Source organism: Homarus americanus, unplaced genomic scaffold, assembly GCF_018991925.1.
Source record: "Homarus americanus isolate GMGI-L3 unplaced genomic scaffold, GMGI_Hamer_2.0 scaffold45698, whole genome shotgun sequence".
Lineage (NCBI taxonomy): Eukaryota > Metazoa > Arthropoda > Malacostraca > Decapoda > Nephropidae > Homarus > Homarus americanus.
In genome coordinates this window covers 5,514,351-5,531,671 of record NW_024735554.1, presented here as the reverse complement: position 1 = coordinate 5,531,671, position 17,321 = coordinate 5,514,351, and the positions used below count along the sequence as shown (strand labels likewise).

Here is a 17,321-nt window from a genome sequence, read left to right as displayed (position 1 = left end):
ATTGTAAGGTACATTAAGAGGGAAGATCACACGAATGTTTGTATTACAGCAGCTTCAGTGTCCTGCACTTGTGGCAGTCCTCGTACATCAACATGTGACGACAATGCCGTTGTTATAATACTGTATTGTACAAGTATTTATGTGATCTCCAAGAAAATACGTAAGGCAGTGTGTATACTGTACATTTTTCTGAGACCTCTTACAGTATATTTCATAAGCATCATCAGACTTCAGTACAGTATCTGAGATGAAATGTTATGCCGGGACTGTTGTGTAATGTTATTTGTGCCTCAGTTTAGCCAGATGGGAGAGTGAAAGCAAAGGAAACAGAAGCTATTACAGTATTAGGAATTTTAATCATGGCATGTGTTTTGACTGTACAGTCTTCCTCGCTCTTCTGAGGAAGACTGTAAGATCAAAAAAGGTATCAAGAGGAATATTCCCAACATCCTTGAGTGTTTCCTTTGCTACCACAGTCCCATAATGTTATCTGATAAGTGAACTTATCAGATAAGTTAAGGGCTGCATGAAACTGACTCGCCCAGATATGCATTTCTAACGAACACAGTGACCGGATCAGCAATGTGAACGTGATTTTTTTATAAGTTGTTATGTATTACATTCAAACATTGGCTCTACTCTTAGGCTTTACTCTAAGAGTCACCTCAGCTCTCTATGTTGATCCAGGTAAGTCAACTCTGTACTGTACTGTGTTATTAAGTCAGCTGTGTTAGCTTTCAATTTATTCTTTACAACTAAAAGAATACAATATTCTCTTTTTACATCCACAAATGAAGTCACTGAAGATCTCTGATGGCAAGATATTGCAAACCAGACTTTTTTTTCCTTTCTTTTATTCTGGTACTGTGATAACTTGTGTGATTGATAATCTTTCAGTTACATATTGCACAGCAAGATCATTTGATTTAACACCCAAAAATATGTGTACAGGGTACTACTTAACCTAACCTTATATAGAGGCTTAGGGGTTGTGTTGTTTAGTGTAGAGTAATTTTTATTTTTACTCTCTAATATACTGTATAGATCCACAATGGAAACATGGACAAGGTACATCTCAATAAAACCACACAGTCAAAGGGAAACAATAGAACTTCATTGTTTCCCTTTTCCTGTGTGGTTATATATATATATATATATATATATATATATATATATATATACATATATATATATATATACAGTGGTCCCTCGGTTAACGAGCACAATCCATTCTAGAAGGTTGCTCGTTAACCGAAAAACTTGTTAACCGAAACCATTGTTTTAATGGGTTTTTGGGTAATTGGTTCCAGCTCACCGAAAATTGCCTAAATTCAACAAAAAATGTAAAGTACACTTACTATGAGGTGTGTATGTAGAAGGCTCCTGGATGATGATGATGATGGGCATTAGAATGGGGGTGGAGGAGAAGGGAGAAGAGAAGGCATTGGGGTGGAAGAGTCACCCCATGGTGCCATTTCACCCATAAAATTTTAGTTCTCTTGGTGTAATTCAAGATTATGTTCTTTAAATCAACACTGCACTGCATTATATGTTGTCAATATGTAAATTAATTTCAAATTGACCAATAATTTGCTTGGAAACACAGAAAAAAAGCATTTAGTGGAAGAGTCTCAAGCAAGATGTTACCTCCACTGAAAAGACAGAGACTGACGCCTGTATGGTGTGTTGACAGGCTGTACGGCGCGCAAAAAACTAGCTTCCTATTCTTCAATTATGTTCAATAATTGTTAAAATGACTAAAAAATTTAATATAAAACTTTTAAAATTATTGAATAGTATAAACTTCTTGATATTTACTAAAATAGTAAGGAATTTAAGCCTTTGAACCGATTACTGTATTGGTGGACTAATACTACAGATGGTGGACCGCCAAATGCAAGCGAAAACATGTTGAGGTCGGCTCGTAAAAAACTCATTAATTGGGGGAATGCTCGTTAACCGAAGTTAAGAATCTTATGGAAGGTAACTCGTTAACCGAGGGATCACTGTACTGTATATATTTTCTCTCAATGTCTTATTTTCCAGGATGTGTAGTTAAATCAGAATGGAAATCAGATTGGTTATGGTCAGATGCCCACCTCACTGCATGGGTTCCACCTGGCCACAACTCTGCTGTTTTCACCCTGCTCATCAGTTTGGGTGAAGATGGTTTTCCTGTTACCTATGACAATATTACCTTGACTGTCAGTGGTGTAGAATTCTGGCCGGTCAGGTACGGGGAAGGAACTAAGGTGAAACAAGGCTTCGCAGATCCTTTAGGGAGCGGGTGGCAAGAGTTTGGGTTCACTGCAACATCCCGTTATGAGCTTCAGTTCTTCAACTTGAACAAGAATATACCATTGAACACAACTGTGAACTTACCTGTCAAGTCCATAGAGCTGACAGGCAGCAATATCACCCTCAACTGTCCAAAAAGTAAGTCTTTTGACTCTCTACAGGTTAAATATTATCCAGCAGTCAATTAGGCTGATAAAAAATGAAAATGTATAGAAATTTATGTAAGAATATCATTGAGAATTGTTCCAGTTGTACAGTATATTGTAAAGAATATTTGTTATGAACATCAGAGAAACATTTTTAAGTAATGTGTATGATGCACTGTGTGACTCAATGAAACAATGATTGTTTATTTATAATACAGTACTGTACATACACCTATATCATTATTCTCCTTGCTTCCTTGACTGGATCTCAAACTGTACATGTTCCCTCAATGTACAATGTCTACAGTGAAACAATCATTATGGTTGCTTTCACTCCTCGACTAGATAAAAAAAAAACTTACTCTTTGCTATTAAAAGTGGTCCTCAGGCTTTATGGCCATTTAGGGGCAGTATGGGTACAACACAATGAATAGGAAACATTAAGTTGGCTGCACAAGGAGGTAGCATCACTGAAACTACTCTCAATAGCTGGGTGGACTTGAGGTGCCTAGCTAAGTTAGAACCAGCAACTCTTAGGATAGGAGGCGAGCACTGTGCGCACTTGGCCGCTGCACCCCTTATTTTCTATGCAATCTATTATTGTTGTTTTAGTGAATGAAAGCTTTGGGTACTGGATGCTGTTGTACTGTATAGAATGACATTTAGGAAGCTGATAGAGTACAATGTTGAAAGGATGGGATACAGATGACCAAGGATGCCACTTATAAACGTGGTAAAAGCTAGAATGAAAGTGCCTGTACTCTACAGTACTCTACTTATGCCAAAAAGGTCGCTGACATGATAATGGTGAGGCTAATCTTGATTCCTGGTGGTCAGAGATGCTGGTGTGGGCTGTGAAGAATAAACCAGCAGTGGTCCCCCTGGATTGTAAAGAAGACCATTGGTTGAGCATCTTCTCCAGCAGTAGAGTGTCTCCCAGTCTCACACTAGGTGAGAGGAAAGTAAAACTGGGCTGGATTAACAATGGTCTGACAACAGTGGGTGGTTCTAACATTCCACTTCCTGCCTTCACACAACACTACATTACCCTGACCTGTGGAAATACCAGTGGCATCATGTGTGATATAAAGGTTGGTCAAAGAGTATTTCTTGCTACATATGATATTACAGTACCTGTATTTACAAAACTCGAGAATCAGTTGCACAAAATAAAAATGCAACTTGCAGCTGCAAGTTCATCGATGTTCACACAGTTTATTTCTCTACTGCACACATAAATAATTATTCTTTGAACTCAGCATTAAGACTGATTCCTTACTCTTGTATTCATAAATTAATAGTCATTTTAAGTTCCTCTCATATTAATGAAAAATAAAATGTTCATCCACACTATACATTTTCTTTGACTCTTTGGTTAAGAAATCAGCCCATCAGGTGTCATCATTATGCTGGGTGCTTTAGCTGTTGCTTATATAGAGATTAAGGAATAGTACTGTATAGTACATCAGAATGATTAACAAAATCACATAATCAAATACTACACTGTATTTGTGCCTCTAGGCACTGATCTATATAAGAATTTTCCGCATAAATATTTCCTCTCTATTATCCTGTCTATAGTTCGGTGAGACAAGAACCTATTCAGAGTCCCTTAAACAAAGTGAGTGGCCAGGAAGTGTGATGGTTGAGGGGCGCTCGGGTGATGATTTTTTCCTCCTACTGCACCTCCAGGACCCCTACCCTCCCAGCCCACAACCTGCCACCATGAACAACACTGATGCACCATGTGCTGTGGCTGCAGGTGAATGACTACATATAAAGTACTTGTCTTTCCTTTTACTGTAGAGTTGAATTTTGAATATACTGTACAATTTCACAGTGCCTTTTAGGAAATGTCTTATAAGTTCATCTGTCAACTACTGTATGTGTCTTTAAGCACTATAATAGCCAAACACCTAAGATAGTTACTAATCCACTTAGTTTACTCAGTTAATCCTTGCCAGACATCAGGCGGTCAAACATACGGTATGAAACTCCTTTCAATTCATCCACATCATTCAGTACTGTACCGGTACTGTATTACTGTTTATACATTTTAGTCCTCTCTCCTGAGTGCCTACCGGGTAATTTAACAGCCTTCCATCTCCTTAATGCAACCCCTCCAAGTATTCTTATAAATATCTTTGTTTCTGAATTACTGAGTATACCTGTATATTCCTTACTATCAACCTTCCCTCAGTGCACATTTCCATCAGTCTCCTTATTCATTCATTCACGGCAGTCCATATTTCTCACAATATCTTGCATTTCCAAATCACTTTTTCTCATGTAAATTTCCAATTGCTATCACTATCACGATCTCACAATGAAGCTTTTAATGCAGTTTATATAGTGTTTTGGGGAACCTCTCTCAAAAACTCCTCCCCTTTTTCATTCCCTGACTCATACTGTACATACAATAATGTTAACCCATTATTCATTCCCTAATTTTATTACTGTTTTGTGCAATGCCTGATATTTTGGGATTGACTGGGATATATTCCATGAGGCAGCTCTACCACACCTCTCACACTCACTGCCCACAGGCTTCACCTTTGCCCTTTATCTTTGTTTTGCATAAAACCAAGACATCCAGGATTGTTTTGCTCTCCATTGCTTCTGTCAGTCATTTCATAACATGCTGATTACACCCACATATGTTGAGACACCGGAGTCATATTCTCTCCTTTTTCCTCATTTTGGTAATATAAGTGAATACAAGAGGAGGGGTTACTAGCCTCACTTCCCGGGACTGGGGGAGGAGTAAGGTAGTGATGCTCCCAAGCAGGTAAACTGCCCCACAAAGAATTATTATAGATATTTTGCTAAATTTGCTAAATACAGTACCCAGTTTTTATTTAAATATGTAGTACAGTACTGTACTGCAGATGGCTAACATTAAGATATTGTACGTGTTATCTTGTACACAAAAGCTGATAGAATCACAGGAACAATATCCGCCCCAGGTAACACGGGGGGAAGATACTTCAGGTGGAAACTTTGGGAAGGAGATTCTTCAGGTGATCTGACTAATGTATTTTGTTTTTTGCCACAATAACAGGTCCAAACACAGTAGCCATTGCATTAGGTGTTTTGTTATTGTTGGTGGTGGGAGCAGGCCTAGCATTGGGCTACTTTTGTTACTACCGGTACCTCCCTCGGGTAAGTCACTGCCATTTCAAAAATTAACAAAATGAACTTAGTCATCTATTTCCTATGATAATAAATTAATAAACTGAAATGATAAAAGGAATTAACTGTGTTCTGAGAACTGGTCAATAAGTCTTATCAACCAGGATTGGCTAAAAGAATTACCAATATGAAACTAAAAGAAGTTGACACTAATGGTCAGGAAATATGATATTGTGCACTGTACTGAATAAGTTGATCTTTTTTCAGGTGATATAGACTGTAGAGTATGATGGGCTTTAGAGACAACCTATTATGATAGATCATCCAGTCTTAGAGTAAACTAAATTCATTTCATGATATAAGGACTATGAAGCAGAAATTAGTTGTTTAAATAATGGGTTATGATTAGTATTTGTTCGAACATGTTGCCAGCAAACAAGCAGAGGTGGGCGATTGGAAGATTGTACCGTAATATCCTCTTGTGTTGGTAAGACCGAGCATTGTCCAGATATTCACCACAGTTCATTCTTGTATGCATCTCACTGAGGACAGGTTGTGTTGCAGAGGCTAAAGGACAAGACTTCAGCTGGAGACCTGGAGATGCCAGAGAAAGAATCTCTTTTGAAATCTGGCAACAAATATCCAGCTACAACAGAGCCGGTTTGTTGCCATTGTACTAAAAGGTGGTACATAAGTTCCGCATCATAAGGAAAAATGAAAAACTTACAGTAAATGTTCAGTTTATTGTTCATCAAATGTTCAAATTGCTTTCCTTTGGCCTGTATACACATGCTGAACTGGCTGAAGCAAGAGAATTGAACTTTTTGCATCATTTCAGCACATTCTGAGTTTATTTTGTCCTTCAGTTCATTATGGGTCCTTGTTCCGGGGACCTGCACAGCCACTTTACAGGACCTCTCGTCCTATCCATATGATGCATCACTTATGCACCACCCTGTATTGAAGAGGTAGAGGAGAAATTTAAGAAATGGAATGATGGAGCAGAGGCAAAGGGCCTGAGAGTGAATGTAACAAAAACGAAAGTATTGATAATTATTATTGGTGTGGATGAGGACCTGTGGTGTAAAGTGAAAACTGGCCTTGTGCTGTCTGTAAGAAAGATGTTGACAGCAACTCAATAATGTGCAGTGAGTGTGGAAGGTGGGTACACAAGAGGTACAGTGGAGTGGAAAGTAGACTGCAGGATGTTGCTGACTTTTAAGTGTTCTGTGTGTGCAGGTAACCATGTGCCCACAGCAAGGCTGGAGAAACTCAACATATATATACGCTGATAACCACAAGGAAAAAGAAAACACGTTGGTTATCAGCATATACCTAGATCACGCGCACCTACAGTGATTTACTTGCATATACAGTCAATCCTCACATTACGCGGTCCCGCATTCCGCGTTTCACCGTTAACGCGGTGCCTTGCCAGAACCTAACATGCTCACATTCCGCGGTCGTGAACCCCATTACGCGGAGAGCGGCTGGCAAGCCGCGCCATTTTTGGATCCAAACCTCCCGCCATCCGCCATGTTGTGTAAGAGGCGCGAAAATGGTGCGCACAAGGTCGCCCAGTCATCAAAACATTACCGAGTTCTTTACCCGCCACCCACCACAACCGGCCCAAGTCAGTGATAGTGATAATTATAGTGAGGATATGGACTTATATGGACTTTGAGGGGTTTAACAAAGAGGCCCTGCAAGCCTCTGTGGTGGATAGTGATACAATTGATACCAGTGATACAGGTGAGGGCCAATAATCTGCCCTCTGCCTCGGAACCAACCCCCCATCCCCGTGTGCCCAGCCATCTTTTCTACTAATGTAAGTGTTAAAAAACCTAATATTATTGATATTTCTCTTAATTATTAATTGTGTGTGCATGCCATCATAAAGTTAAGATAATATTTTTACTACAACATAGTTGTGTGTCGTCAAAAAGTGGAGTTTGGGGATCGGCCTGGACTCCATTTCAATTAATCCCAAATGTTATGGTGTTCACTTTACGCGTTCCTCACTTTCCGCGGTACCCTCCGGGTTACATTAACCGCGTAATGTGAGACCCAACTGTATATATATATATATATGCAAATAAATCACTGTAGGTGCGCGTGATCCAGGTATATGCTGATAACCAACGTGTTTTCTTTTTCCTTGTGGCTATCAGCATATATATATATATATATATATATATATATATATATATATATATATATATATATATATATATATATATATATATATATATATATATATATATATATATATATATATATATATATATAAATAAAATGATAAATAAATAATGATAAAATCACACGGGAAAATGGAAACAACGGAGCACCTTAGCTTTCGTCTTTATTCAAGACATCTTCAGAGGCAACTGAAGATGTCTTGAATAAAGACGAAAGCTAAGGTGCTCCGTTGTTTCCATTTTCCCGTGTGATTTTATCAAGATATACAGTGGCCCCTCGGTTAACGAACTCAATCCGTTCCAGAAGGTCGTTCGTTAACCGAAACCATTGTTTCAATGGGTTTTTGGGTAATTGGTTCCAGCTCACCGAAAATTTCCTAAATTCAACAAAAATGGTAGAAAAGTTCACTTACTTTGAGGTGGGTATGTAGAAGGCTCCTGGATGATGATGATGATGATGGGATTTAGAATGGGGGTGGAGGAGAAGGAAGAAGAGAAGGCATTGGGGTGGAAGAGAAGTCACCCCATGGTGCCATGTCACCCATAAAATTTTAGCTCTCTGGTTTAATTCAAGATTATTTTCTTTAAATCAACGCTGCACTGCATTATATATTGTCAATATATAAAATATATTTCAAAATGACCAATAATTTGCTTGGAAACACAGAAAAAAAGCATTTAGTTGAAGAGAGTCTCAAGCAAGATGTTACCTCCAGTGAAAACAGAGAGACTGACGCCTGTTTGCTGTGTTAAGAGGCTGGATGCCGCGCATTAAACTAGTCACTTTACCTTCAATTTCGTTCAATAATTGTTAAAATGACTAAAAAATTGAATATTAAACTTTTAAAATTATTGAATAGTATAAACTTCTTGATATTTACAAAAATAGTAAGGAATTTAAGCCCTAGAACCGATTAATGTATTGGCGGACTGATACTAAAGCTGGTTGACCGGTCAGTGCAAGCGAAAACATGTTGAGGTCGGTTCGGCCAGAGTTAGATTAGCGAATTTTTTAGATTAACGAATTGAAGATCATATGGAAGGCAGTTCGTTAATCGAAATTACGTTAACGAGGTGTTTACGAGGTCATAATATATATATATATATATATATATATATATATATATATATATATATATATATATATATATATATATATATATATATATATATATATATATATATATATATATATATATATATATATATATATATATATATATATATATATATGCGTACTGTACTAAATGTCACATCTGAAGCAAAACTTGGTCTTCTATAATATTCTCTATGGTTGAAAACAAATGTTTGGTGCAGTTACACAGATAAGAGCATTGGATGTGACTGTAGAATTTGGGACAATGAGATCAAGAACTGTGAACACTGAAATTCAACACACAACTAAAACCCGAAAGTAAAAATTATTTCTCTTGGTCAGTTAATGACTTTCCAACTGCTGTGCAAGAACTGTAGTATGAACTAATCTCATCTTATACTGTATCATTCTTGTTGCCTCTGTAGTGTTGCTCTCTCTCACAGTCACAAAAGTCTTTACTATGGAATGCTGTGATGTCCAGTTGTCCCGAGAAGATCAGCCACTTGGTTGAACAATGTGTACCTGTGAACCGAAACACCTACATTGAGGCTAACATCCTGGGCTCCCAGCAAGTTGTGGATGGTCTAGCATCCGTGTCCCCGCCCATCCCTAGAGATGAATTAATCAACGAGGTTATGAAGGTGATCTTACTTTTTTCAAAATTGTTCACTTGTGTTGTTATTTTTTCATCAACTACTGCCCTTCACTGGTCTCAGTCTGAAGGAGTTGCAGTTGTGTCAATTTATACAAGGTCAGTAACATTAATGTTTGTGATCTGTAAAACACCAACTTAACCTAAGAGACTTTCTCCTGTAATTAACAAGTTCAACTCACCTTATGACAGTGAATATATCACTGTACACCAGTGGCTGTGTAACTACAAGTTCACTCCCTCTTTTGTGGGCTGGTTGATAATAGGAGTACGAGTGTCGTGTGGATAAGATTTTTGTTGCCGCAATTCTTGGCCAGTACAAGTGCTATGGTGGTGTCGATGTTCTCCTCCGGAGCTATCAGTTGTCCACCTTGGTGAGAGACAAATATGGTCGCAATATCATCCATTACGCTGCTTCTGCCAAAGGCAAGGATGGAGAACCACTCTGGCAGGCTGTTGACGTCCGTACTCTCGTCAAGGACCAAAACTGTCTTCTCAATGCTCGTGACTATGAAGGTGAGATCGTGGTGAAGTATAACAAGTAAGGTAGAAACATTAAACTCTATCTTGTTTATAACTTTTTAAGAATATTGTATATAAATTGCACAATCAGTGACTTGGAAACAAGCCGCCAAATAAACTGCTTAATTTATCAGTTGCTGTAAGATGTTGTACTCATTTTAGTTCAACTTCATGATGCAGTAAAATCAAGAATATCATTTAACTCGTAGTGCATTTAATGTTCTGTACACAAGTGTGATCAAACTGTAGTGTCTATACAGGTTGTACATGTCTCCACCTGTTGGCTGAAGCAGCAAACATTATGGACCTGATGATCATCTGGGATGGTAAGAAAGTTACTGTTTCTGCTGCTTGGATAAAGATGGCCAATATACTCATCTCAGCTGGTGCTGACCCACGATTAAACAACAATGAGGGTCAACTGCCTCAAAAAATTGCCAAGAGGAAGGGAAAAATTGAGCTGTCAGAATTGTTGATTAAGGTTAATGATATTCAGTACTGTATCTGTATTTCATTTTGTCAGCTTTCACTGTTTATGATTATTTTTGAGAGAAAGAGATTTCATTCACATCCATGTTATCAATAACCTTAACTTTTCTTGCACCACACAGGAATGCAAGAAACTAGGAGACATCACCCATAAAGATGTAGATGAAAAGTTTCAGAAATTGGTGGAGGCTGTCCATGCTAATGACCTAGAAACCTTAAAAAAGTCACTGCAGAGCAACACCCCATTACTGCCACTGGGGGCACATGTAGACCCTCTGACAGAGGCTGTGAAGTATGGTCATCTTGAAGTTGTGTTGCTACTGCTTAGTGCCGGGTCGCCCCTCTGTGGACGCTCACTCGTCTCCATCACTGCCCTCGAGGGATCTCATGGACGTCCTCGGCTCCCAGCCATCTTCCCTGCTATTATGAGGAAGGTGAGGGTTCCTGGGATTCTGTGTTCTTGTACAAGAAGATGATTAGCACTCAGATGTTTTGCTTTATAATATGCATTATAATGTACAGTATATGCATGGTGAGATACATTTGGGAATCTAATGTTGTCATTTATATAATGTAAATGATTTTTCTGTCATACTATAAGTCCTGTACAATTTATATTTCAGGAATATGCCAATAAACTGGATCATGAAGCCAGTAAAGGTAGCCCCTTACATGAGAATGTGCAGAATCTGGCTGCTGAAGTGAGAGAAAAGGGACACAAGTTTTCATGGAAGTTCATACAAGGTTTGGATGGTGGAAGCGCATCTAAGAAGGCCAGAAAACTTCTGTGTTCAGCAGCTGGCCTGGGAATGTCTCTTACCTGCCAGATGTTGGGGCTGGAAGGTGTCTATCTTCATCCTTTACCTGGAGACGAACAACCTGTAGAACTCTCACTTGAGAAGCATCAATATGAGACTCTCTATACTTTACGAAGAGACCTCAACATGTCTTTACTTTCCATAATGAAGGTGGAAGAACTTCCCTCAGAACTCTCTCAAGAAGCAGAAACCTTTGAACTGAAGCAACTTAAACAGTTTATCAGGAGGAGAGTACCTTCATCTGTGAGTTGTCAAAACTTAATCAAGCAGGTTGATGACGCCTACCATAATAAGTTGCCTGAATCCTTAGATAAGATCATTTTGTTGGGAATATGCCGCCATGGTTTAGTTTCTCTCTTTCATAAATTCAGAAATAATGTTCATGAGGTTGATGTTAATACCATTGTTGAGGAACTGACAGGATACACAATGCTGCACATGGCTGCCCTCTATGGTTGCATTGGCTTGGTAGATTACTTGCTCTACAATAAAGCAAATGTGCTTGCAAAAACCAAGGGAGAACTTACTGCACCTCACTTGGCTGCCATCAAAGGCAATAAAGAATGCATGGAGTACTTAATTGGCTTTAAGTCTAGCAAGGGCATAAATATCAACCATCCTACAGGTGAAATACTTGTACCAACACCTGAGCAGTTGGCTGAAGGATACCAGTCTCAGGTTAAGGCCTTTGATCCAGTGCTCTTGCCTGAGGAATATGGACTGGAGGTTCTCAGTGAACTCTGTGATGTTGATAAAGCTAGACTTGTGCTGGAGAAAAAGGGGCTACAATTCAACATAACAAACAGTGATACTTTACTCATGTGTGCTATGGATTGGAGCTCAAGAGAGGTTGGGAAGGAGAAAGTACAGCTGCAAGGCGAGATGGAGCGCTTTTTAGGCGAGGTCAGCAAAACTGATCAGCGATTCAAAGGGACTATTGTTTCTAGGTCTCGAAAAGTTGAACCATTAAATAAACTTCCTGTTGATTCACTGCAGATATATTGGGAAGTTGACGGTCTAGAACCTGGAAAATGTGAGCATGAGTGTGCTGACACATGTACTGTCACTCTTAAATTAATCCCCAAACAGGAAAAGTTAGGAACCTCACAGTTTAAAGCTGACTTTGAAAGGGCAGTAAAACAAACCCTTAAAACATATAAATGTGAGTTACCAACACTGTGGTTAATTTACCCTTTTGTGACAATGATAGAAACTGGGGTGTCAGTGTATTTTGCTTGGTATCAGGAAAAAATAACTACCCTGCTAAGAATAGAATTCATACCTATGATAAAGGTAAAATACCCAGATGATAATCTGGAGAAGTGTCCGTCCTTTGCAAAGGATTGCGTGGACCAGAATGTCCCCGTCCACTTGGCCAATATTAGGGATGACATCTGGACCTACGTTCTTGTACAGATGGAAGACAGCATATTCAGCCGGCTGACACATGAACAACTCCTGGTGTTTAAGGCATGTAAGATGTTGAGGAAGATGTTGTGGTCATGCTGGTGGTTCCCTAATCATCAGAGTCGCCGCCATGGCCGTACCTGGCATGCCTATACTCACCGTCTTCACACACTCTCAAATAACCTCCTCATGTCACTTTTCCTCGAAGAAATAAGAGACTCTAAGGAAGATGACTGGGAACCATCCAGATTCTTAGAGCATGTTATATCCACGTTCAAGAGAGCCACGGAAATTAATGTCCGAGGAGAAAGAGTGCCCAGACAGAACATTCGCTTGGTCTTAGATCCCCAACATACTTCAGAGAGCGCCAACTACGTCACCTTAGCAATCATAAACTATCTAGAGCAACTGAGGGAGAAATGCGATTGATATATGTCAGAACAAGATACAATGTTTCCCTATTCTAACGGTGTTTTAATAGTACGTGTGATGACAGTTTTGTAGGAATATTTGATGAACTTCTACTTGTCTTGTCTGACTCGCTGATTAATGATTCATATTTCAAGTGATGTTACAAATAATGAAGTGGTAGAGACTTGATTATAATAAGGGTAAATAAAAAAAAAATCTTGCATTCAGTGGAAGGCAAGTACAGTACTATACATGGGATCATAAATAGTATTATAATTATTGAAGATATAAGAACTGAGTACTGTACTATAATGATGGCGAGTATAAGAGTGACTAGGTTGATAATGGAATGATTAAAGGAGCTTTGTCTATAATGAAAAACGAAAGTCAGTTTATATGGTAATTGGATATAATTACCAATGAAGAAGACATTTCTCTTGTTGGTTCATTGTTACAGTATATTAATTGTTTTATTGTTTGTCTTGTATTTATGTGATTCATTCATTTGGGAAATAAGATTTATTTCTTAAAAATCAAATAATTGTAGGCAGTTTCTGTTCTGTTGATAATCTGTTGTCAAGATAAACAGCTACGCACGCGATTCTCTTGTCCATTCTAGTTATCCTGTTTTCTATAAAAAAAAAATAAATAAATCCTCCCAGTTAGTTGTGCCTGTACTGTACACTCCCTCACTTGTACAGTGTGGACTTTGGACACTAGATGGCATTCAAGTGTTCTTATCTTGCCTAATATAACAAAGACGATTCAGTGCCAAGAAACAATGTATTAGGTGCTGATAAATGTCCTGGGAATGTTTATATGATTATAATTAACCTCTTATAAGTTAATCTGAAATCCATGTTTGATCATTACCTGTATGAACCGCAACATACGAGCTAAGGAAGGGCGGAGTTACCTGGATGACGTCATGGTCACGTGACCACATCGTACCTGCACGCTATTGTCTACGGCGCTGCTTCAATAAAATTTCTTTTTATTTCTCAACTATTTACGTTTGTAAATAGTTTGAAGAAAGAATAACTGCCAATGTACAGCAAAGATAAGTAATATACAGAAAATTCTTCTTGAACATACAGTATAATATGAATGTGATAAACTTTTGCCATTTGAATGAGGATGTTTACACCTGAGCTGGGAGGAGAGAGTCAGTAGTGGTTGAGACGTGATCATGGCGGGATGCTAACTCTTTCAGCTCCTTGTGAAAATTCGATGTGGCTATTGTGGTGTACTTGTAGCATGGCAGTGACGCGTTGTAGAAGTATGGCAGTAATATGGTGGACAGCCATAGTAATGGTAGTGTTAGCGCCGCCAGTGCTTGGTCTTGGAGGCACCGTCAGCGACAACGTTGTGTACGATGTGTCAGGATCACCCTACGTGGTCACCCAGGACATCCTCATACAACCAGGAGGGAGACTAACCATCGAGCCTGGGGTGACCGTCCAGTTTGACCCGGGTGTGGGCGTCACTGTGAAGGGCGTCCTACACGCTGAGGTAAGGCTGCCCCCACATACTTTTCCCGCGGAGGAATGTATCGGCTTGGGATTTAAACCTGCCGCGAGGAGTACCTTCCAACACCTGCCATTCCTTTCACCACCTCAACCACTGCAAGTTGACTTATAAACAATAGTCCCGTCAAGGGTTGTTATTAGTGTGTTTTATATTGTAATGGAGATGTTTATAATTGTACAGTTCCATAGTTTGTGACTCGGCAAGAAGAAATTTCATGGAGATGAGTTGCTTAAGCAACACTCAGTGGCTTACGTCCTTTCTACATGGATGTTTACATGAAGTGTACCAATTGGTCAATTATATTACAAGTTTTACACTCCTCGTCATGGTCATTTAGATAATACCTTTTCATTTGCTCGTTATATATAGAGTAAACCTGGCCGTACGACTCGCCTTTGTCACAGTAGACAACACGAAGATCTTGTAAAACACGAGGAACAACTTGGTGTGGCAGGAAGCATTGTCTCACCTGTCGTAACCAACACAACCACCTAACGGAAAGCAACAGTTGGTACACATGAACAACGGGCGTGGATGTATGCTAGGCCATGTGTGGGCGTATGCTATGTTATGTGGGTGTATGCTGTGTTATGTGGGCGTGTGCTGTTATGTGTGGACGTGTGCTATGAACGAGGAAGGATTTTGATTTACTATGAGGATACTGTTTATGAATCAAGCTAGAAAGTTTTGTCTGTGACAAGTAATTAAGATATATGTATAGATGTATATTAACGGTAATGTATATCGATGGAAAACAAAAGAGAATGAAATTAAATGAAGAGTTTACAGGAAAGTGTAACAAAAAATGCATGAGTATGAAGGTTAGTTTAGTTTTTACTAGGCAAATGATGCGTGTCTACCTAAGATTGCGTCTGTGGTCTCTAAAATACACTGACCTCAACGGATTAAACCAACAAGAACATTACTTCAGTATTCGTGGTTTAGGTTAGTTTTTGTTTTATTTTGGGTTAGGTTAGGTTGTTTTTATCTTAGGTTAGGTTTGTTTTATAATTTGTACATGTGTTGATTTTGTGCAGAAATGACGACACCTCAGACTTAAATAAGGGGTTCTTCAGTTTTATTCTATGGAATTTTCAAAAACGTTTGTTGGAGCTGACTAGAGTACAGAGCCAAGACTACAGTAGAGTACAGAGCCAAGACTAGAGTACAGAGCCAAGACTAGAGTACAGAGCCAAGACTAGAGTACAGAGGCAAGACTAGAGTACAGAGGCAAGACTAGAGTACAGAGCCAAGACTAGAGTACAAAGCCAAGACTAGAGTACAGAGCCAAGACGAGAGTACAGAGGGTTAACGATCATAATAATATACAGTAACTGTCTTTCATTATACCTGCAACGCCTCTTAAGTAAACAGAAAATAAACTTAACAACAGTAGGTAAGAGGAGAGGATGGTGGGGAAGGAGATAAGAGGGGGGAAAGTCTAAGAAAGGAGGGGGGGGGGAGAAGGAGAGGATGTAGAAGTTAAGATCATAATGTAGGTAGGTATAGATGGAGGGAAGGTTGGAGGGGGAGGGAAAGATAGAGGGAAGGGGGGTGTCAGGGAAGGATGGAGGGAGGGGGGGGGGTGACGGAGCAGATCAATGTGGTGTCATTCACCCCCCACACACACACAGTAGTTTGAGGAGGGGTGGGGGTCCCTCGTATTACTACCATGCACAATACTATAGTCTCCCCTTCCTTGCTTTTGGTCCATATGAACGTTGGTTTAGTCATGTATGTATTTTGTCCAATGGGAAATAAAGTGGTCAGGTGGTATGGTGTTGGGTTTTGGAGGGACAATAGAAATAGTTGTCCAGGTGAGATAGTGAGTCAGTTGCTGCCCTGGGAGGAATGTGTGGGTCGATGAGTGGATATACTGTACCCCTCACCACCCCACTCCTCCCCTACTCCCCTACATAGTCTTGGGAATCGGGAATATCTAACTAGGAATCATGAAATGTGTTGTTAGGTCTGTTTTAATTATGTGTATTATCTGTACGAGTGAATGTTTAATGAGCGGTAAGAAATACTGATATCTGATATATTTAGTGTGATATTACAGTTAACATGTATAATAAATGGCGTTTAAGTCCATGTTTAAAATTCACAACCAAATAAATATGTAAATGTGAAGAAGAACAAAGCTACATTGGGGTAATTACATACTTAGCATTTATATAATTTTAGTTGGATTATTTTCATCAACATTTGCCAAATAATCTTGTATTAAAAGAAAGTTCTCGTCATTTTGATATTATAATGAACTACTGCAGCTCAACACCCAAGGTCTTTTAAAACTCGTACTCATGTGTTGTAGCTCATATGTTCCTCATCTTGCACTGAGAGACGCCAGCAGCACGATGACTGTTGGTGGTGATGTGTAAGAGTGTATCAACTCGGCTACCTTGGGCTAATGTATAAAATTAACATCTTATAATATCGAAATACACTGAGACTCAAATACAATTAATTACGTTTATTAGTAGGCAAATTTACATAGGTATGGGATCTTGTTGTTTTAGCTGTTGTCAACCAAGTATGTATCTTCCTATATAATTTGTTGTGAGGAATATTTGTCGTATAATCCTTGGTGACCAGACTGTCTGGATCATGAGTCTGTAC

At 39.0% G+C, this 17,321-nt stretch overlaps 2 protein-coding genes across 9 annotated transcripts in view; both read left to right on the top strand.

The window, feature by feature from the left end:
- Positions 1-527: 527 nt before the first annotated feature.
- On the top strand, positions 528-13,985 carry LOC121871447. The gene is made up of 11 exons (XM_042373759.1): positions 528-687; positions 2,047-2,436; positions 3,282-3,535; positions 4,026-4,206; positions 5,506-5,606; positions 6,141-6,236; positions 9,314-9,511; positions 9,789-10,038; positions 10,305-10,525; positions 10,656-10,967; positions 11,157-13,985. Exons 1-11 carry the CDS (start codon positions 612-614, stop codon positions 13,185-13,187), a joined length of 4,110 nt encoding a protein of 1,369 aa, XP_042229693.1. The 5' UTR covers positions 528-611; the 3' UTR covers positions 13,188-13,985.
- Positions 13,986-14,084: 99 nt separating this feature from the next.
- LOC121871446 (protein bark beetle-like) overlaps positions 14,085-17,321 on the top strand; it is a 58,381-nt gene continuing 55,144 nt past the window's right edge. For all 8 annotated transcript variants that reach the window (XM_042373754.1, XM_042373758.1, XM_042373756.1 and 5 more), the window contains exon 1: positions 14,085-14,681. In XM_042373754.1, the coding sequence (XP_042229688.1) occupies positions 14,367-14,681 (315 nt within the window). In that variant the 5' untranslated portion in view covers positions 14,085-14,366. The remainder of the gene's footprint in view (positions 14,682-17,321) is intronic.

Coding starts and splice junctions, on each gene's coding strand:
- LOC121871447 (XM_042373759.1), top strand. CDS start 612: ATGTATTACATTCAAACATTGGCTCTACTCTTAGGCTTTACTCTAAGA. Junction 4,207..5,505: donor ACCATGTGCTGTGGCTGCAG/GTGAATGACTAC, acceptor CCACAATAACAG/GTCCAAACACAGTAGCCATT. Junction 10,526..10,655: donor TGTCAGAATTGTTGATTAAG/GTTAATGATATT, acceptor TGCACCACACAG/GAATGCAAGAAACTAGGAGA.